Below are 21,706 nucleotides of genomic sequence, written 5' to 3' on the forward strand. Positions count from 1 at the left end.
GTTACAATTTAGACTAACTAGAAGTACATAAGAAGAGAAAAGTACATGGTTATTTAAAACTAATCTGTACTATATTTACAAAATGCCTCTCTAAGATCTGAGAAATCACAGCCAGCTTCTTTCAACTAACAAAGACAGCACTAACCACACACATTTTATAGCTATGTTCTCCCCTGCCCTTTCATCTTTTTGAATCCTAGAGAAATTAAAAACCCTTGCAATTCAACATGTAAATAGCACATTTAAAACCCAAATATGCCCAGAATAAGTCTTTGAATAGAACTGCTTGTCTGCCTTCATAGTGGTATTTTAGTTAGTTTGCCAGATCAAAGAGGAATGATAGATATCTAAGAGTTACTCGAAATCAATGGATCTGAAAGAGGGACTGAACAAGGCACCTATCACTGCTTTTACGCAAAATAGGAGAGAGTGACTGGAAATGTTTAGCACAGAATTTCAGAGTAACAGAGGCACGTAAAATAAATGAATTAGTATAGTTATACAATAGATTATACAATGACATTCTATGCAGTATGAGAACTGTGAAATTTGTTACTGTACACTTGAGGCAATAAAGTTTCAGATATTTAATAAAAATATAGGCAGTTACACTAAACAGAGTAAGTATGGCTGATGTAATAGTTAAGCTTTAGAGAATACTCTGATGGCCAGCTAGTTACACCAGAATCCACTCCTCTCTCCCAAGGGGGGAGGGGGGAAAGAGTATAGTATTCTATAATTGATCAGGTGCCTTTTGAGGAAATCACACTTTCCTCTATAGAATGAGGTACGGGGCACTATCAGAGCCTAGATACAGGACTAAAAGGAGACTTTGGGAACTTTTTTCCTTTCAACACCACTATGGGAACTTTTTTTCCTTTCAACACCAGTTTTTCCTTTTGACACCGGAGATGGAGAGAGGGGAGGGAAGAAGAGAGAATAGGATGTCAAATAAGTATCAACAAAATAAGACATGCAGACTCTACATAAAAATATGTTCACGTAACTTCCAATACTACTCTAAACTGTACTTCACTAACAGGTATTCTTATGGCTGCATCTGAGATACAGAATACAGGAGAGACAAAGGAAGCTGATTTGCCTAACGGAAAGACGTAAATGAGGAAGGCAAAAAATTTTGACACTGAGGCCTGGTCTACACTAGGGGGCGGGTTTGATGCAAGATATGCAACCTCAGCTACACGAATAGAGTAGCTGAAGTCCAAGTATCTTATTTCGACTTACCTCACAGCACGGGATCGACAGCCGCAGCTCCCCCGTCGACTCCGCTACCGCTGCTCGCTCTGGTGGAGTTCCGGAGTCGACGGGAGTGCGTTCAGGGATCGATATATCGCGTCTAGATCAGATGCAATATATCGATCCCCGATAAACTGATCGCTACCCACCGATCCGGTGGGTAGCGTAGACAAACCCTAAGAGTATAGTCCAAAAGAGACTAGTGAAGCCTATGGCTAACATGACCAGGGAAAGGAATAGCAGGGTCAGTGAGAACTTTGGGGCAGCTGCAAGCAAGGCAATCTTAAATTCCAGTTGTGCATGAGGTCACCATCTAAAAATTTGTATTATTCTGTTTTATCGAGCCATTCCGTCTTTTGGATGTCAAGCAGCAGCACAGATATTTTTGGAAATACAGGCTGGGAGTGAGGAAAACTGCAGGATACCCAATTTAAACCCAAGTAGAAAATATATAAAAACATTAAAGACTACAGTAGCAAATCACTAATTTTTTGTTCTGCAAGATCTTCACATTAATGTAAAATCCTTACTTTCATTTTTAAAATCTTCACAGGCTTACTGATCATCACTGAAGTGGCAAAAATGTTGTTGGACAGAGAGCAATCACACCAACAATTTACATGTAGGCACCATATTACTGCTTCAAAGTTTGATCAGATGAGCATGCATCTCACACGGGTGCACCTGACAGTACAAAGGTATGTAGGGTCTTTAGAAGGTGACCAGCTCATCTCTCCCAATTTGCTCCTATGATCTTCAAATTTGACCTGGATAAGTGGACATGCATCCAGTTCAGTCACTACTGAATTTAGGCTGTAAATTCTCCAGGGCAGCAATTTTATTTTTGAACAGCACTTGGCAAAATGTGACCCCAATCCTGGCCGAGGCTGGCCTTTGGGCACTACTGTGATATAACAGTAATTCCTCTATATAGTAACTATTCAAATGTATCTACACTTATGGAAGTGAAATTTGAGACACTAATACACTTCATTATACTTGCTACATAATCCCCATGCTATGGTTTTTGTAAAAGGCACATTTTTGTGTAATAATCAATACACAGCGTGCACAAATTTATACTTACATTTGATTTTTAGCTGCTTGCCTCTGAGCTTTCCGTTCTTTTCTTTTTTGATCTGGTGGCTTAGCAAACACAATTTCAATATTTTCTCCCTCTAAATCTTTGCCATTCATTTCTTCCATTGCCTGAAGGAAGTAACCAGATTTTTAGATATACTTCTAAGGACGTTTAGGGACATATTTTAAGGGGCAGAAAAAGAATAGGATTTTTTCCCCCCCCAAAGGTATCACCTTTGATTCTGTATCTGGAAGTCAGACTGCAGATTACTCTTGGGGTTTCAAAGAATTATTAAAGCTTGATTTTCAAAACCACGATGGCCTTTACCTGTTCTTAAATGTCTTCTACTTACAACTGGGAACACACTATTGCAATCTTTGCAAACAAGCATCCCAAAATTCAGCTCTGGGATCTCATTAAGAATCATATTTACAACAATGGGGTAGCAGTAAAGCTTAGTTAGATTTAAGCGAAAAATATCTGTATACAAGGAAGTGCTCTGCTCCTAGAGCAAGAGACCAATCTTGTGGATTTAACAATAGATGTTACCTACCTTTCGTAACTGTTCGAGATGTGTTACACATGTTCATTCCAAAAGGTGTACACACACACGTTCGTCAAAAGGTTTTACCTTAGCAGTACCCATTAGGTCGGCTGTGGCACCCCCTGGAGCGGCCCCTTTATGACAGCGTATATAGGTCTAGCCGGCCGGCTGCCTGCTCAGTTCCCTCTGTTGGAGTATTCCAGCAAGAAAAGACGGGCAGGTTTTGGAATGGACATGAGCAACACATCTCTAAGAACAGTTACGAAAACTAGATAACTTGTCTTTTTCTTTGAGTGATTGCTCACATCCATTCCAGTAGGTGACTCCCAAGAGTTTCGACAGAGGGGTTGGAGTTCGCCAAGTTGCTGACTGCAGTACTGCCTTGCTGAAGGTTGCACTGTCCCGCGCCTGTTGGGTGATGGTGTAGTGCAAAGTAAAGGTGTGGATGGAAGACCACGTTGCTGTCTTCCATGTCTTTGATAGGGACCTGCACAAGGAATGAGGCAGATGACACGTGCGCTCTTGTGGAGCATGCCATTAACAGCAGGGCTGGAATTTTAGCTAAGTCGTAGCACGCTCTGATGCAGAATATGATCCACAACTGCAGAGACAAGACAAGGAGCCCTTTCAACCTCTCAGCAATTACTGCAATAAAGAGCTGTGGTGACTTACAAAACAGCTTAGTGCGTTCAATATAAAAGGCTAGAGCATGCCTGACGCCAAGGGAATTGAGTGTTCTTTCTTTGTTGCTGGCATGAGGCTTGGGAAAGAATACCAGTAGAAATATGTCTTGATTCACATGAAAATGCAAGACTACTTTAGGTAAGAACACTGGGTATGGGCGTAGCTGCGCCTTGTCTTTGTAAAAGACAACGTCATGGGGCTTGGAAGTAAGTGCTCTGAGCTCGGGAACCCTTCTGGCCGAGGTTATGGCCACCAGAAAAGCCACTTTCCAGGAAAGAAAGGATAAGGGGCAGGTCGCCAGTAGCTCAAAAGGGGGGACCCATAAGTTTAGAAAGAACCAACTTAAGGTCCCATTGCCTCACCTGGGGATAAAGCCTATCTAAGCCCCCACACGCCCAGGTGGAAGGCTGAAATGGCCACCAGGTGCGCCTTAATAGAAGACAGTCAACCCCTACTGCTTCAGGTACAAGAGGCACGGTGGAAGGGGGGAGGAGGGGGGAGAGAGGAGAGAGAGACCTTTCTGTAGGGACCAAATGGAGAAGAACTTCCAGTTTGCCAGGTATATTGTGAGAGTAGAAGGTTTCCTGCTTCCCGACACAACTTCCCTAACAGGAAGCGGAGGGACTCCAGGTTGGGATATAGTCTGCTGTGATAGACATCCAGAAGCATGGGGAGGGCCATTGGCCTGTCCACTGATGAGTTCGGCAGCGTGGTGAATCAGTGCTATCATGGCCACGCAGGTGCTATGAGGGTGACTGAAGCCCTGCATTGCTGATCCTGAAGAGGACTGTCTGTATGAGCTGGAAGGGTGGGAATGCATATAGCAGCTGAATCATCCATGGTAGGTGAAAGGCATCCACTATGGGGCCGTAGCTGTGGTTCTGAAAGGAGAAGAACAGGAAGCACTTCCTGTTGCTCTGTGTCACGAACAGGTCCACACGGGGATATCCCCATCTCTGGAGGATCAAAAGAGCGATGCCCTCTGAGTGACCACTTGTGAGTGCTGAATGAGCGGCTAAGATGGTCTGCTAGTTCATTCTGCGCTCCTGGTAGATATGGAGGCTTGTAGCTGAATGTAATGTACAATGCAGAAGTCCCACAACCGGAGAGATTCCTGGCACAGGAGAAGGGAACGAGCACCACACTGTTTGTTTATATAGAACACTGCTGTGGTCTTGTCCAGCAGAACTGGGCCTGAAACGTCTGGCAAGCCGCTCTCAGCTCTCTGACATTGATGTGCAGCGATAGTTCTGGTTGTGACCACAGGCCTTGAATCCTGATACTGCTCAAGTGCACTCCCCAGCCTGTCTCTGATGCATCAGTGACAAGCGACAGCAAGGGCTCAGGTCTGGCGAAGGGCACTTCCATACAGACCACCTGAGGTTGTAGCCACCAGCTGAGGGACTCGAGAATCCTGGGAGGGAGGGAGGGAGGGTTAACTAGTCTGTCCAGAGAGTCCCGGCTGCGTCTGTATACACTCACCAACCAAGCCTGGAGGGGGCAAAGGTGCAACTTGGCATGCTGCACTACATATGTGCAGGGTGCCATGTGCCTCAGAAGCTTCATGCAGTTTCTGGCTGTGGTGGTTGGGAACCGGTGGAGGCTATCGAGGATGCCCTTAATGCTTAGGAACTGGGACTCAAATACGGAAGCTCTGGCCTGAGTAGAATCCAGGAGAGTGCTGATGAACGCTATTCTCTGGGTTGAGACCAGTAGACTTGGGTGCATTCAGAATGAGCCCTAGCCTGCTGAAAGTGGTTCATGCGTGGGCCACGTGCTCCAACACTTGCACTCAGGAACTGCCCTTTACGAGACATTCGTCCAGGTATGGGAAGGCCTGTACCTGGCATTTGTGCAGGGAGGCTGCTACCACTGCCATCCACTTTGTGAACACACGCAGGACCACTGAAAGTCTGAATGGTAGTATGGTGAACTGGCAGTGTAGGCTACGAATCTCTGGAAACTCCTGTGTGCCGGGATAAATCGATATATGAAAGTACGTGTCCTTCAAGTCGAGGATGGCATACCAGTCCTCTGGATCCAGGGAAGAAATGATGGTGGCCAGAGAGACCATACGAAACTTCAGCTTTCTTATGAACTTGCTGAGCTTTTGCAGATCCAGGACAGACCTGAGCCTACCCTTGGTCTTGAGGATGAGGAAGTATCAGGAGTAGAACCCCCTGTCCCTGAACTCCTGAGGAACCTCCTCTATTGCCCTCAGCTTGAGAAGCAATTGCACCTCCTGTAGCAGGAGTTGCTCATGAGAGGGGTCCCTGAAGAGGGATGGGGAAGGCAGAGAGGGCCAGAATTGGCTAGATTATCCCACCCCACCATGCTCAGAACCCAGCATTCTGAAGTAATCTGGACCCAGGCATGGTAGAAGTGGGACAGATGATTCAGAAAGGGAAGGCAAGGATCTGGGATTTGGGCTGGTGCTCCATCCCTGGGCACACCTTCAAAAGTTTGGCTTCAAGTCAGGGGGCTGCTTAGAGGAGCCTTGACCCTGGACTGAGGGGACGTCTCCTGTTTCTGCCCCTCCTCCGGGACCTGGATAGAATCAGGAAGGAGACTGAGGCTTGAAGGGTTTTCTCTGGGGTGCTGGCGTACAAATACCCAGAGATTTGAGGATTGCATGTGAGTTCTTGGGACTGTGCAGTCTAGAGTCTGTTTTGTCCATAAACAACCCTGCACAGTCAAAAGGAAGGTCCTTTATAGTATTCTGGACCTCTGCCGGGAGTCCAGAAGCTTGCAGCCATGAGCAACACCTCATGGTGACAGTCGTAGCCTGGGTTCACACTGCCAAATCGGCAGAGTCCAAAGCTGCCTGGAGGAAGGTTCTAGCCATCACCTTGCCTTCTTCTATGACTGCTGCAAACTCCTGTTGTGAGTTTGATGGGAGCAGTTCCTGGAACTTGGAGAGGGCTTTCCAGGAGTTGTATGCATAGCAGCTAAGTACTGCCTGCTGACTGGAGATTCGAAACTAGAGTCAAGTATACCTTTCAACTGAAGGAGATCCAGCTTCTTAGTTTCCTTATTTTTAGGGGTAAGCTCTGGCTCCCCACGCCGCTCTTTGTGGTTTGCTGCATCAGCCAACAATGTCCTGGGTTGGGGGTGAGTGAAGAGGTGCTCAGACCCCCTTTGCAAGACAAAGTATTGCCTCTCCACAACCCTGGCCATTGGTGGTATAGAGGCTGGGGTTTGCCAGAGCACTTTCATGGTGGTCTGGATGGTCTTAATAAGCAGCAGTGGCACTACAGAAGGACCCTCTGGGGCAAGTATGTCCACCACGGAGTCTGAGTCTTCCACCACCTCCTCTGTGGCCATATTAAGGGTCTGGGCCACCATCCTGAGGAGGTCCTGGTGGGCTTTCATGTCCATCGCCGGAAGGGATGTGGTGACCTCAGGAACATCCAATGATGCAATCACTGGTGGTAAGGGGGCTGCAGGTGTAGGTGACTCCAACTGTGCACTCTGTGCAGGAGGCCTAGGGTCTGAACTCCACGGTGGGTCCTCGGGAGTCCTGGATTGGTCAGGGACAACAGACATTGCAGAAGGTGGAGCACAAGCAGTGGAGACCACCGATGCTGCCCTGGAGCCCTGCCCTTGGCCCAGGTGGTAAGCCTAAGGTATCCAAAAGGGCCAGCGTACTGGTCCCTGCCACTGGAGAGGCCAGGACACCATCGGTAGCGAGGGTTCCTGCACCCCCTGGTGCTGAGACCGGTACTGGGATCTTGAGCAGCACCAGCTACGTCAGGACACGGATGACTCTGCCTCAGGCTCTGATCAGTAGTCCGAGCCTGACCAGGGAGGAGCGGATCCCAACAGCACCAGGGAGCAGTGCTGCAGTGATGGAAAACAGTGCCATAAACATGGTGGATGTGCTGTAGACGGTGCCAACGCCTTGGCCTGCCCAGCCTATACCAGAGCTGGTACATGGGAATGAGAGGCTGGGGACTGTGCTGTCATGGCAATTAAGTCCCATGCGGCCTTGAAACTATCTGGTGTGGAGGGGAGGTCCAAGTCCCCCTCCAACACTTACTAGAGCAGGAAGTCCAACACCAGATTCAACTGACCTGCCCTCAAGGCCAGAGTTAACGGTACTGGGACAGACGCGCCAGCCTTCTGGTGTCCTGACATTGCACGCACCACGGTGGAGTCCTGCCTACCATTCTTGGCGGAGCAGGGCTGCCTCCTCTTCCTTGTGTGGCACCAGGGATTGTGAACTTTGCCGCACTGATGAGCTGGCCTTCTATGCAGGGGAGTGATGTCGATGCTACTTATGCAAGTCCTTCCTTGGTGTTGAGGTGTCCCGCACCGAGACCGGTGCACTATGCACTGAGGCTGCCGGTTCAGACTCTTGAGCTGGTTGGGACCGAAGCGCATTAAAAAGGAGCCTGAGGCGACAGGCTCTCGCTCTCTCTCAGTTCTGAGCTTGAATCCTATGCAAATGGTGCACTTGTCTTGCAAATTGCCCTCTCCTAAGCACTTAAGACAAGCAGCATGCGAATCCCCTTTGGGCATAAGCTTACTGCACCTCTCGCATGGCTTAAACCCCTGGGGCTGCAGCATGCCCCAGTGACGGGGAAACATATCGGGGGGGAACCCCCCCATCCTCCAACTTAAACACACTAATAAAGCTAACAATCTAGTGAAAAATAATGATATACACAAAAAACCTTAGGAAACACTTGCAAAGCAAGAGACGAGTTGCTCCAATGACCATCACTGGCGGTAAGAAGGAACTGAGCACGCAGCCGATTGGCAGGGACCCACATAGACTGCCATAAACGCACCACTTCTGGGGGCTTCACAGCTGACCCAACAGGTACTGCTAGGGTAAAACCTTCTGATTGTGCATGCAGTGTGCACACATCTTTTGAAATGGACATGAGCAATCAGTCGAGGAACATTTTTGCTCTTTTGTTTTCCATTTATAAACTTTTCCTTACCGATTAGGTGCAAAAGGAAATCTGCACCTCAGCCTTATGTAACAGAAGTGGATATTGTCATTCTATCTATACAAAAAAAAGTTTCCCACCAAATGTTTGCAAATGAGTTTCAAAAGAGGGGGACCTGAGAGATCCTACCACTTTAAAGGATCCTCTAGACTCCAAAGGAGACCCAGCCTTGAGACGATGCATGTACAGTAGGGATTCTTACTCCGTACACCCAAGCTTCTTCACCAAGCTATCTAGACAAGTGGGGAAAGGTGCAAACCTATGTGCACGCTTCACCCAAAGGTGTAGAAATCTGGTATGTGAACAAATTCTGCCTGTCATTCTACCAAATGATGAAGCAACACAAAGCTAAGGGATGAAACAAAGGAGTTATTCCTGGATTTCGCCTCAGGGAAGAGAGTATATCACAAGGAAGAAGGGTGGAAAGAAGGAGAGAGTAAACACTCACTAGGATATCCCTGTTAGCAAAAGAAGGACAGTTAACTCGGCTCTTAGGAAGTTTGTTTTGTGTTTCAGTGCTTACATTACTAACAAAATTTTCTACCACGATTCTCAGGTAGCAAAATTGGTCTTTTAACCCCAAAGGAATTTCCTTCTGTTTGATTACAAGTGGATTAAAGAGTTCTGGCATCCCAGTCACTGTTTTCACAAAAAGCCATTAGCTTAAAACAGAATCTTCTAGTTTTAAACAGATAAGAAAATAGTCACCACTATTAACAGCAATTTAATGAAGCATTCTCCTTCCCTGAATTCAGATAGTGTAGAACATTCTATGGAAAGACCCAACATGTAACTTCATTTTATGGTGTTACAAATTAACAATTTAATGCTTCACATAATCCCTCAGACTGATCTTTTCCCCAAAAGTATCCAATTTTTAAAATTCAAATGCGTTAACTTCTATGCACATAAAATTGAAGTCCCTTTAACCTACCTTTACAGCACCATCCCGTTCATCAAAATGAATGAAAGCATAATCTTTTAGTTTCTTCACTCGCTCTAATTTTCCAAATTGACTGAAGGCCTTTTCTAGAATCTCCTCTGTTACAGTATTGGCAAGGTTACGCACAAAGAGCACTTTCACCTAAAAGGCAACAAACGGCAAGTTTCAGTTTACAAGTTTTGCTTAATACAATTAATTTCACAAAACGTTAGAGCTACAGCTAATATCAAAAATATAAAGTCATTCTATTTATACGCAACATTCTGCAATGAGTTTGAGAAATCAGTTTGCTGATTTGACAGTTGGATAAAATGATTCAATATTACTGAACAATCACCACAAATACATCTTTCTAATCAGTGATGTTACTGAAAAAAGTCCTATCAGTAAGTTTTACCTCAAAGGACCCTTTTTTAAATCATTTCAAAAAGTAAAGTTAGCAACTAAGGATAGATATATGTAGAAGTTAACTATTCAAAATATTAAGAATTTAAGCACCCATCACTGTAATATCTAATCACTCAGCATGCCTTCTTTGCTTAGCCAATTTTGCCTCCACCATCAAGTGCCTTGAAGCTATCATATCAAATATTGTTGGTTAGAATACACTTTTACTGTCTATGACAAAAGGAAATACAGAACAGTAAGAGGGCAACCTGAAATGCAAAGCCTGAGGCTTAGCAATCTTATCTAGTATGGGAGAAAGTTACGTAAGGCCTGGTCTATATTAGAGAAGTCAGACAGCTATGCTGTGCAGTACTCAATGAAGCACCAAGAGGATTCACACAAGCCACCCTCAAATTGGTTTAAGATATACCCTTGCAGCCCTAGAGCAGATGTACTAATGTGTAGGCTATCAACCTTGATACCTGTCAAAGAAAAGGTCTGTAAAATAAAGCTCCCTCAATCCACAAGCCTCTTTTGCTTGCAGCTGAGTATCTTCTCCATCCCCATCCACCATATCCCTTATTAGTAATGCCAGACCACCGTCTCTATTCCCCTGCCCATAAATGCTCCTCAGCTCAGTCCGCAAGTTTTCCATCAAAAAATCAAGTTGCAGATAAATAGGTAAGATTGCACTTTCCACCCCAGCCCTCTTCCCAGTAGTTTACTGGCTCAGGTTGCACCACTCAGTGATCCACAGACTTTTAACCAGTGAAAATACAGCAAGGCAGAGTGCAGTTGGTGATCATGCTTCAGAATTCCTTAGCTACCAGCTCCCCCCCGCTATAGTCCCTCCAGAGCAGATGGAGGGACCAAAGGCAGCAGGTTATGGGATTGTGAGGAACACAGTGGTCAGCTCTCCTCCTGCTGCAGTAGCACCAGCCAGCACCTGATTCTCTCATTCTGAATCACAAGTGGCTTATCAGGATGAAAAGTGGCATAACCTGTATACTCATGTGCAGTATATTAAGAAGCAGAATCTTGGGGGAGAAGGGACATGGATGGGCAGAAATTGTAGACTCAGACAGGGATCTATAGATGAATCCTTGGCTAAAGGCCCACAGAGAAAGTGTATGGGAGAGGAAGTAGAGGAACATAGGAATTGCAATACTGGATCAGACCAGTGGTCCATCTAGTCCAGTACCCTGTCTTCAACAATGGCCAAACTGCAACAGGTACAGAGGAAAGGCAAAAAAAATTTCACTGTAGGCAACAGAACAACATACTCTCAAAGAAGGTTTTTAACCCACATTAGAGTCTGCCCTGACTCCAATAGCTTGTCCTCTTCCAAAATCTTTTTTTAAACCTTAACTCCTCTGGATAGTCTTGTTATCATGTAAGCGTCCAAGTCCTTTCATAATCCCAATAAACTCTTTGCCTCAATGATATTTTGTGGCAATGAATTTCACAATCTAATTTTGCGGTGTGAAAAAGGATTTTGGTTTTAAATTTGTTGCCATCCAATTTAATTGACTATCCCCTTGTCATTTATTATGAGAAAGGGTGAACAGCAGTGGACTTGGCAGACAAGCTTTACAGGTTCACTGGCAGCCTTAGGTAGACAGTCCACAATGGTCCTTCAAATTGGCAACCTCAACACCCACCCTTCCAATCTCAGGTGTACATTAGATCAGTTGTTGCCTCTCCAAAAAAAGAGCTGAAGCATGTGTTGATTCAAGATGATTTTCAATTAACTGCAGGGATATCACTGATTAAGACTTTCTCCAGTACAGACAGATTCTATTCGCTAATGCCTCAGACCTGGTCAAACTGTGTGTCCTATGTATGTAATCAACAAGCTTGATCTAACACAGTGGTTCTCAACCAGGAGTACATGCCTGGGGGTATGTAGAGGTCTTCCAGGGGGTATACATCAACTTATCTAGATATCTGCCCAGTTTTACAACAGGTTACATAAAAAGCACTAGTGAAATCAGTACAAACTAAAATTTCACATGACTAGTTTATACTGCTCTATATACTGTACGTTGAAATGCAAGTACAATATTTATACTCCATTTGATTTATTTTGCAATTATATGGTAAAAATGAGAAAATAAGCAATTTTTCAGTAATAGTGTACTGTGACACTTTTGTATTTTTATATCTGATTTTGTAAGCAAGTAGTTTTAAAGTGAGATGAAACTTGAGGTACTCAAGACAAAATCAGATTCCTGAAAGGGGTACAATAGTCTGAAAAGGTTGAGAACCACGCACTAATGAACACGTCAGTTGAAGCATTAGGAAGCCAAGACAAGACATTCTTCTCAGATGACATGCCTTCCCCCTTTTGGGTTGAAATGGGAGAGAAAAAATAAAATTCCCTTTTAGTTTGGACATAATGAAATAGTTAAGTTATGAGCCACGTACCCACAGCCACATGACTGTGTCCAAGATTTCAAAGACACCGCTCAGGTTAACTGGCTGCTTACATTGCCAGCCTTGATTTTGCTCTGCAAGGTCCATGCAACAGTAACTACTGAATTGCCTCTTGAATTCTGCCTGCACTATGATATGTCAGGATGCTGAGAATGCCAAAACCACTACTATACAAAAAAACATTAACTTAAGGAAAATGTTGATTCTGCAGTATTGAAAAATCTAGGAATTTGCTGGTTAAGGAAATAAAAAACTACACAATCCTGAATTCACGTGCCTTATCAACCACAACCACAGACTCAGATTACTAAGACTGCTACCAAGCAAGCCTCCACAAAGCACAAGTTCAACTTCTCCAACTTCCAACCTCAACTCACCCTTCTATTTTAAACCACTTCAGGCGTAAGGGTAGCCGTGTCTAACCTTGCAGTTTTCATGATTTGTAGGAACTGTACACGTACATACAGCACTCTGAGGCCTAGCCTACATTACAGATGTCCGTATGTAGAAAATCCACACTCCTGAGCAATGCAGTTATCATGGAATCAGATTCTTAGGGCTGAAAGAGACGTCAGGAGGTCATCTAGTCTAACCCCCTGCTCAAAGCAGGGATTTGGGGATTGGTCCTAAATGGCCCCCTCAAGGACTGAACTCACAACCCTGGGTTTAGCAGGCCAATGCTCAAACCACTGAGCTATCCCTCCTCATGCCATACTCCTGGTGTTGATAATGCTATGTCGATAGGAGGGTTTCTCCCATTGGCCTAGGTAGCGTCTTCACCAAGTGCTACCGTGCCAATGCAGTGCTATACTTTTAGATAAGCGACTGGCAACCTTAACTAAGTTAGCACAAGTAAAGGTTTTGTTTATTTTAAAGAGAATCAAAATTTAAGTGGGTCTGTGGATAAGTTTACAGAAGAGCATTCCTGATCTGACAGATGTTCGAAGGCCTACTATAGAGTAGCTCCTCTCCTTCAGAACTCCATATATCTGCATGTGGTGTTGTGCAAGAAGTTTTTAGTTTAGACAAAATCACTTGTATGCAGAATGGGGGAGGGAACCAGGAAGCATTGCTTCCTAACTCTTATGTTCCCCACCTCCACAGCTCTGCCCCAGAAGCCTGCTACCCAGTACTTTCTTCCTATTCATGCTCCCTTCACTTCCTATTCATCTGATGTTAAGTTTCACCAGCAGAAGTCCCTCACCAATGGCCACATAAAAAGTTAAATGGATCACGGCTCCTCTCTTGTGATCCAGATTGATCACAGGAAGAAGCCACACTACAGAGGAAGTGCCATTTTGCAGACAAACTATCTGCAAGATTCGGCATACTCCCTGGCGTTGAGTGACTACAACACTGGACAAGAAAACAAGGGGTGATTAAACCTGGCAAGCAAAACAGTCTAAGACTATATTTCTGCTAGAAAAGCAGCTATTTCATAAGATGAACCCCATTTGGCTCACCAAAAGAGGTGACCCCATCCAAGACATCTTACCAAGTCCACCAAACTAGGATGCCTACTAGTCAATCAACCATCTCATGTCTGGAATGGCAGATGTGATAGAGAGAAAAGGGAACTCAGAAAAGAGCTATCTGGGGGGAATTGTGCTAGGGGCCGGGCAACAGAACCAAAGAGACAGGACTGGGCAACATCTGAGAATAGTAGTTTTCAGATAAGCATCAATTCATCTGCTTCCACTGTGGCAAAATATGTCATAAAGAACTGTTCTCGTTATTAAAAATGCTCCCCAAACTTAGTATTTTGATATGAAGAACTTAAGCTACAGGAAAATTGTACTCTAGAATGCTTTCACTACTGTTTCAGGGGGTCTGAAAAAACAAAAAACAAAACAAAAAAAACACAGCACCATGACTGAAATAATGTCTAAGAAGTAATTACTAGATTGTGAAAGTATAGCCTCTTGGATTCTGACAAGGATTTAAGAAAATTCAGGTTTATGTTCCTTGAAATAATACAATTTCAAGAACTACAGATATGAAGCTCCATGTTTATTTAAACTCAGTTTTATGGGCTGAACCAAATATTCCCACCGATTCCTTTGAATCAAGTCCTTAGTGTGAAGCCACAAGGCAACTTTGATTCTGATGCCACTATGTCACTTACATACTATTAGAGTACAGGTAGATTACAGGAATCATGGCATAAGATTTTTTAGCATTGGCTGATGATCTTTGTTTCCTGTCAGGCCCAATCAGTAGTAAATACTACTTGCCCGTGAAATTCCTGTTAAAACTGTAAAAGTTCCTTTTACTTTTCAAATGTTCAGAATGTATTCACATCTTTACAACCCCGCTTTAACTCCTCTATCAAGAAAGTGGTATTTCAACACAGTGCTACTACCAGAAATATTTACCTTATGACAATTTAAGTGATGTAGGTATAATTATATTCTCAGTTGCTTTATTACCTTTGCCATAACTTCAGGATCTGGATCTTCTATAGGGTCAGCCCATTCAACTGTGACAACATTTCCCCAGACTTTCACTTTTCCACTCATTAACCTACGTCTGGCCTGAGCAGCAGTTTTGTGATCTTCATATTCAAGGAAACAAAAACCCCTGTTCTTTTTCTTGTCATCCGGTTGATGATACAATATGACATCTGTGAGACCCTCTGAAATTAAGCAGAATATTTAATTTGGTTTCAACTGATGTGCTATATCATAAAGCGAAGGAATGATCCTACTTAAGGAAATATGTAAGTTACAAGACGATGTGAAAGCATGAATTAGCTTCCAAAGATTGGTGAGGAAAAACACCAAGATACATTTCTGTACTTTCAGAATACTAAGTTTTTATATCACATATCACTGCAGCATCTTAGCATCAATGGACATAACTATTCCTGTCCCATAAAAAGTAACAGTTTTGTGTTTAGAAGACTTCTGAAAGCCTTCCTTCACATTACTCTTTTCGGATGCCTTTGCATTAAAGAGAAGTCAGTAACTTTAATCCACTAATACAAAGGACTCAAGCACAGAACTCTCTCCATATTGGTTAAAATTTGCATTTGAAAAGGAGACTAGTACATCCTTTGATACTGAAGGAACTTCAGTGAGTTGTGGAACAATGCATTTCTTTAAAAGAAACTTTCCTTTTATCGTATTTGCCAATTATTCATTAGGTTAAATAAGTACATAATCTAGGTTTAGTTACAGAGATTCAAATAAAAGAAAATATGTATTATTCCAAAACACCACAATGGTTTAGGCAAGGATACATTATTCCTGGTTCCTTCAAAAGTGAGAAGTCTGAACACTCAGGACAAAACTAAGTGATCTCAGTTTAAAAGATTGTCATCATTCAACATCAGCCGAAAGATGGTGAAAAAAATCATCACTGATCACTCACATTTATTTTACCCAGTTCCCAATACACTTACTGACTTACCTGTTACTTTACTAAATTCTTCAACAATCTGTTCCTTGGTTTTACTCTTAGGAATAGAGCCAACAAAAAGCCTATTATTGGCAACAGAGATGCATACACCAATGTGTTTTCCAGAACGAATTTCATGATTATTATACTGAAAGAAACACAGACAATGGTAAGTTATTACCAACCATTCACTCTTCCCCACTCAAAAACATCTATAGCAGGTATTTTACTTCCCTACAGCTGTGATGAACAGTGAGGTATTAACCCTTCAGTGGCCTGATGTGTGCATACAACAGTTGTTAGACTACTACACTTGTGGTACATTCACATTCTTTGCCATTGGTCCCCAGTTTCAGCCCAAAACTATTTCTCCCTATGTCTTGACTTGAGAATCAAGCTTTACTTCCGGAAGAAGCTTCTACTGTCTCAGTCTTCACAAGATGATGCACTATGCAGAACTACAGCAGTTGACGCTTATTTTATCTCAAGTGTTAACAATAAAAAGGTACTGCTTCCAGTCACACTGCAGAGAAAAACTTCCCCAGTTACCAACTATAAGCTCTTCTTTAAACTGAATGATGCACATAATAGCAGGTATTCAGGTTCAGATCACAAAGAAAAGCCTACTATTGAAAAAACTATGGCTCTGGTATAGACAATATGCATACACTGCTTGACCTCTCCACCAATTCAAGCAACTTCTGGACAAAAACCGTAGCAAAAAAGAGACACACACCACACATAAATTAGCTATTTTCCTTGCAAGCTTCACCATAGGCTGCTCTCCAGTTTGGTTTTAAACATCAACTTTCCTATCTAAGGGCACGTCTACACTGCACGATTATTTCGAATTAGCTTAAACCGATATTACAAAACAGATCTAATAAAATCGGTTTAGCGCGTCCACAGTGGGATCCCGAAATCGATTGTTTGCGTCCATGGTCCAAAGCTACCATCGATTTCAGGAGCGGTGCACTGTGGGTAGCTGTTCCTCAGCTATCCCATAGTTCCCACTTCCGTGTTGAGAGCACAGTGCCTGATGGGGCAGAAAACACTGCCCCGGGTGGTGCTGGGTACAGCCTCACCCCTCCCTTTGTGAAGGCAGCAGACAACCCTTTGGCGCCTTTTTCGCGGAGTGCATTGAGCAAACGCCATAGCACAGCAATCTTTCCCTTTTTTTTTTCACGTGGTGGTGGGGGGAAATAAACTGAGGAGCTGTTCCCTGAACCACGCCAGACACTGTGTTTGAACCTACAGACATTGGGAGCTCAGCCAAGAATGCAAATAATTTTCAGAGACTGCTGTGGACTGTGGGATAGCTGGAGTCCTCAGTACCCCCTCCCTCCCTTCATGAGCGTCCATTTGAGTCTCTGGCTTCCCGTTACGCTTGTCACGCAGCGCTGTGTATCCTGGAGTTTTTTATTCAAACGCTTTGGCATTTCGTGTTCTGTAACGGAGCTGGATACAACAGATTTGTCTCCCCATACAGCGATCAGACCTAGTATCTCCCGTACGGTCTATGCTGGAGCTCTTTTTCGATTTCAGACTGCATCGCCAGCCGTGCTGATCAGAGCTCCACGCTGGGCAAGCAGGAAATGTAATTCAAAAGTTCGCGGGGCTTTTCCTGTTTACCTGCCCGCTGCATCCGAGTTCAGATTGCTGTCCAGAGCGGTCAGTGCTGCACTCTGGGATGCCGCCCGGAGGCCAATAACGTCGATTTCCGTCCACATGAACCCTAATCCGAGTTATCACTATCGAATTTAGCGCTACTCCTCTCGTTTGGGAGGAGTTCCGAAATCGATTTAAGGAGCCGTTTAACTCGATATTAATGACGACGTCGTGTGAACGGATACAGCGTTAAATCGGTATATCGGCCATTAAACCGATTTAAAGTCGCAGTGTAGACCTGGCCTAAGATATGCAACTTCAGCTTTTAGCTGAAATTGACATTATCTTAGATCGCCCTACTTCCTGTCCTCACAGCGCAGGATCTACGGCTCCCCTGTCGACTCCGCTTCTGCCTCTCGCCCCTGGAGGAGTTCTGGAGTCGACAGGGAGCATGTTCAGGGATCAATTTATCGTGTCTCGTCTAGATACGATAGATCGATCACTACCTGCCAATCCGGCAGGTAGTGTGGACATACCCTTAGCCAACAATCTTCTCAAGGCAGGTAGCTTGCTATTCATTCTGGAAGCAATATTTTGTTTGAGAGATTGACACAGGTAGTTTTTCTTCTGTAGGACCAAGTTCTCACAAACTTCCTCTGCAGTGAATGCTGAAGTCTGCTTCTTCCAGGTTTTGCTAGCTCAATTCTCTGATCCTGCTATAACACCGATTCTGTGTCTTGCTGAACATTTTCACCAATGCCTGACAACCAAGAGCGAACTACAAGGTAATTCTTAAGTATAAACTTCCATACATGGAGAGGATTCTCATTTCTCTATTGGCTGCAGGGGCAACTCTCAGCTAGTTAAGTACCCCCAAATCAAAACCTAAAAATAACCATTAACAGTATCTGTAGCTCCCTTTCACAGGCTAAAAAGGCTTCAAAAAGGTCAATGAAGTTCCAGAGATTGCACATCCACGGTACGGTAGTACCAGCTATTATGCTATTGATAAACAGCATGTTCTACCTAGGAACTACTAGGTATGGTTTCCCTGGAAATTTAGGTGACTGGCCAATATCCCTCAAAGCTGAAAGGACTCCATTACTTAGGTATCAAATAGCTTCAGTTAAACACAGGTATATTAGATTGAAGACTGCATATAACCATTCAAAAGGGCCTTAAACGTCAGTCAGCCTCATGTCTGGCCCAAAAAGTAGCTTTTGTAAGAAAAAGTACTTACACAATTTAAGGCAACAGGAATGTTTCTTTTTTTTTTAAATTAAAAGTTAATACATTCCCTTAAGTGTTTGCAGGCCAGAGACATTACAGCAAAGCTCTAATTTAACAAGAAAACTGAGTAACCTATTCTCACAATTTAACAGATGCAAAAAAATATTAATAGTATAGTAAAAAATAAATCAGATCTTTAGTTTAATATCTATGGGTGTTACAAATGTACATATGATTTTAAAAAGTGTTTTGTAAACCAGCAGAGTCCCTTTAAACATGCCACCTGTAATCTTATATTAAGCAGAGTCAGGACCAGTATTTACATGGGAGATTGCCATGGAACACAGGCAATAGAAGCAGCATTACCAATTCAACATATTTATTCTTTCTCCCAAGTCAGTTTTGAATCAGTGCCCCAAAACTGGTATTAGACACACTACTGAAGTGTCTTTTGAGCATGCAAAACAGGTCTGACCTCTTGGGGGCCAGTCATTTAAGATCCCATACTACTTTCTGTAAACTAAATGTATTAATCCAACAGCTCTTATGAGACTAATTTGTGTCATTTCACCCACCGAGAATTACAATAGCAGTTTTAGTTAGCGTATTCACTTTCTATATTGAACAGTAAATTACACTGCTGTGTGCAGATGGCACAAATTACTTGAAGACACCTGTGGCTTATCTCACTTCTATTTGAGCTACTGGTCATCAGTTTTGTATTAGTTCTAGCGTTTTCATTACAGAAATAAATAAAACCATGCTCATAATTTTATGGATTGTGACAAAAACCTTCATTCCTCAAGCAAGTAAAAAGGCTTCTAAAATGGAGAAATTTAGAATGATAGAATCTTTCACAAAGCAGCCTGATAATCTTGTGTAGTGGTAGGATAAAGAAAAATATAATCCAGAACAATGGTTATATTACAGCCAGGCACGGAATATTTTCTACCACACACTCCATTACAGTGCCTCAATCTCAACTGAGCACACCCAAATTACTCTAGTCATGGACTTCTTGAGTGAAGTCTGTTAATAGTTCCAAGTCATGCAATGGATTTGTGATGAACACACGTTCACTGAAGACTAGGATGACCCCAAACTTCAACAGTGATCCATAGTGAAATGTTAAGCCAGTTTATCAGACGATAAATACAGCGTGCTAAAAGTAAAAAGATGTCATTACACACTAGTCTCCTGCTAAAGTACTCCTTTGAAAGCTACTGAAGATTGAGGGGGAAAGCAAATACAAGATGACAAATGCTCAGTTTAATATGCTGAAGAACAGGAGTATGTGTGAAGACCGATTATTCCATTCAGATTTATTACAAGAGTGAAAGAGCCAAAAAAAGGATTACAAATTCCACAAATTCAATTTACTTCTGCAAAATCTAAGGTTTATACAAAAAGTTCCACTGAAAACACTTCATGAGCCACATACAGCCACCTTAACTAGTCTTACAGAAAAGGTGCAAGTCACACAATCAGAGCACTGAGCATGGAGTTCAACTAGCATACTGCATCCCCCAATTTCACAAGACATTTTCACCTCTATGTAGCATTAAACTTTAAAACACTTTAAGGAGTATTTGTATGTTAAAGATAAGCATGGCAATCTAAGGGCCAGATTACATTATAGACAACACTAACTTTCTCTGTATAACAAAACAATAAGCAAGACTAAACTATGTTATAACTAAATTACAGCCCTCTGCACATTTCAAATGAAATTTGGGGACAATGTTTAAAATCAGTTCACACACAGTTCTAGCTATTTTTTTTATTTTAAAAACAAAACCCAGAGTTTGAATCATCTAAGTGGTGAACAGGAAATTTTCACAAGCTGGTAAGTAGGAAAAATTTTTTTTTTTTTTTTAAATTTAAGTTCATAATTAAGTCTTTAGCCTTTGAGATGCTACGGTAACCACCACATATGACTTGAGTAAATCAATGCAGCATCATCTTCCTGAATCTGAGAAGGGCTCAAGCTACTCCAGCAGCAGAATATTGACAAAGTTACCATCAGTTTTCCTATTAATATTAAGAAGCTATAGGCAACAGTAAAATTGGCACTCTCATTTGTCTCACTTCAGTTATGTTTTTGAAAATTCTGAACAGAAGAGGCTTTTAGGACGGAGTGGGGAAGAACAGCAAATACACATATGCCCAAAGAGTCAAGAGGTAGGCTCAAAGATGGGAGGGGAAAAAAAGCTCTTTCCATGAAGTGATGGGGGAGAGCATGGGGTTCTAAACAGACAACCTGTGAGTGGTAAGAGAGAGTTTGCCACTAAGCAGCCTCCTTAGTACCAAGACAAAGAGGCTGCTCACCAAGGCACACAGTGTCCAGATCTCACTGGTATCCCCACACTCCTACCTTCTGAACTGGCCTCTGGGTAGTATGCACCTGGTTAAGTTTTTCCAAATCATGATTTAACCAGCGAAGTGTGGCTGGCACCTTATACAAAACCAACGAATGCCCAGGAACTTGCTTTAAATTAGTATCTTCTCCCATACCCACTCCTCAGCTGAATGGACGCTACTAATTTATAAAGAATGACATATTGTCATGTCCTAATACTTAGGCTGGAAAGGTTTCCCTGCCAACCCCGAATACTAATTTTTCCTTGTATTTCCCCAGTCCACCCCGTCTAACAATTTAAATGGTATATGGTTCTTTATACAATGTCTGATTATATAAATATCTTAGCTAGGAAGCCTCATACTTTTGCAGCACTAGAGACCCCTTATACACAAGGGAAGGAGGATTAAGTCGAGCTTAATCATATCAGCTTAATATTTCAGTATAGATGGCCTTCCCAATCTACATGTATGGTGCATTTAAAGACACCATCTATTTGAAAGTCAAGTTTTAAACCTACTGTTAAGAAACTCCTAAGATTCAATCTTTTCATTTGAGAGAGAAAAAAAAAAAGTGTGTTTCCAGTTTACTTGCAGCATCTGATAGCCCTAAACATTCAGTCAGTTTTCACTGTTTTGCTGTTGGTCAGTTGCATCACTCTGGTCCACTAATCTGGAGAGAACTCATGTAACAGGCTGTTTAACAGCAAAGCTGAAACCAAAAAGGCAACAACCAGGTGCGTGCACGGACAAAGTGGATTTACCCCAAGCACGTTGACTGGTGTTCTTTGAGCCCACCAAAATCTTTTTTTTTTTTTTTT

At 42.9% G+C, this 21,706-nt stretch overlaps 1 protein-coding gene across 1 annotated transcript in view; it reads right to left on the reverse strand.

Annotated features, from left to right (window-relative positions):
• SYNCRIP (synaptotagmin binding cytoplasmic RNA interacting protein) overlaps positions 1-21,706 on the reverse strand; it is a 32,734-nt gene that overhangs the window by 3,696 nt on the left and 7,332 nt on the right. Inside the window, exons 5-8 of the mRNA XM_075064560.1 lie at positions 15,702-15,882; positions 14,720-14,925; positions 9,459-9,608; positions 2,345-2,466 (exon numbers count right to left, since the gene is read on the reverse strand). Coding sequence (XP_074920661.1) covers positions 2,345-2,466; positions 9,459-9,608; positions 14,720-14,925; positions 15,702-15,882 — 659 coding nt within the window. The remainder of the gene's footprint in view (positions 1-2,344; positions 2,467-9,458; positions 9,609-14,719; positions 14,926-15,701; positions 15,883-21,706) is intronic.

Source organism: Chelonoidis abingdonii, chromosome 3 (assembly GCF_003597395.2).
Source record: "Chelonoidis abingdonii isolate Lonesome George chromosome 3, CheloAbing_2.0, whole genome shotgun sequence".
Taxonomy (NCBI): domain Eukaryota; kingdom Metazoa; phylum Chordata; order Testudines; family Testudinidae; genus Chelonoidis; species Chelonoidis abingdonii.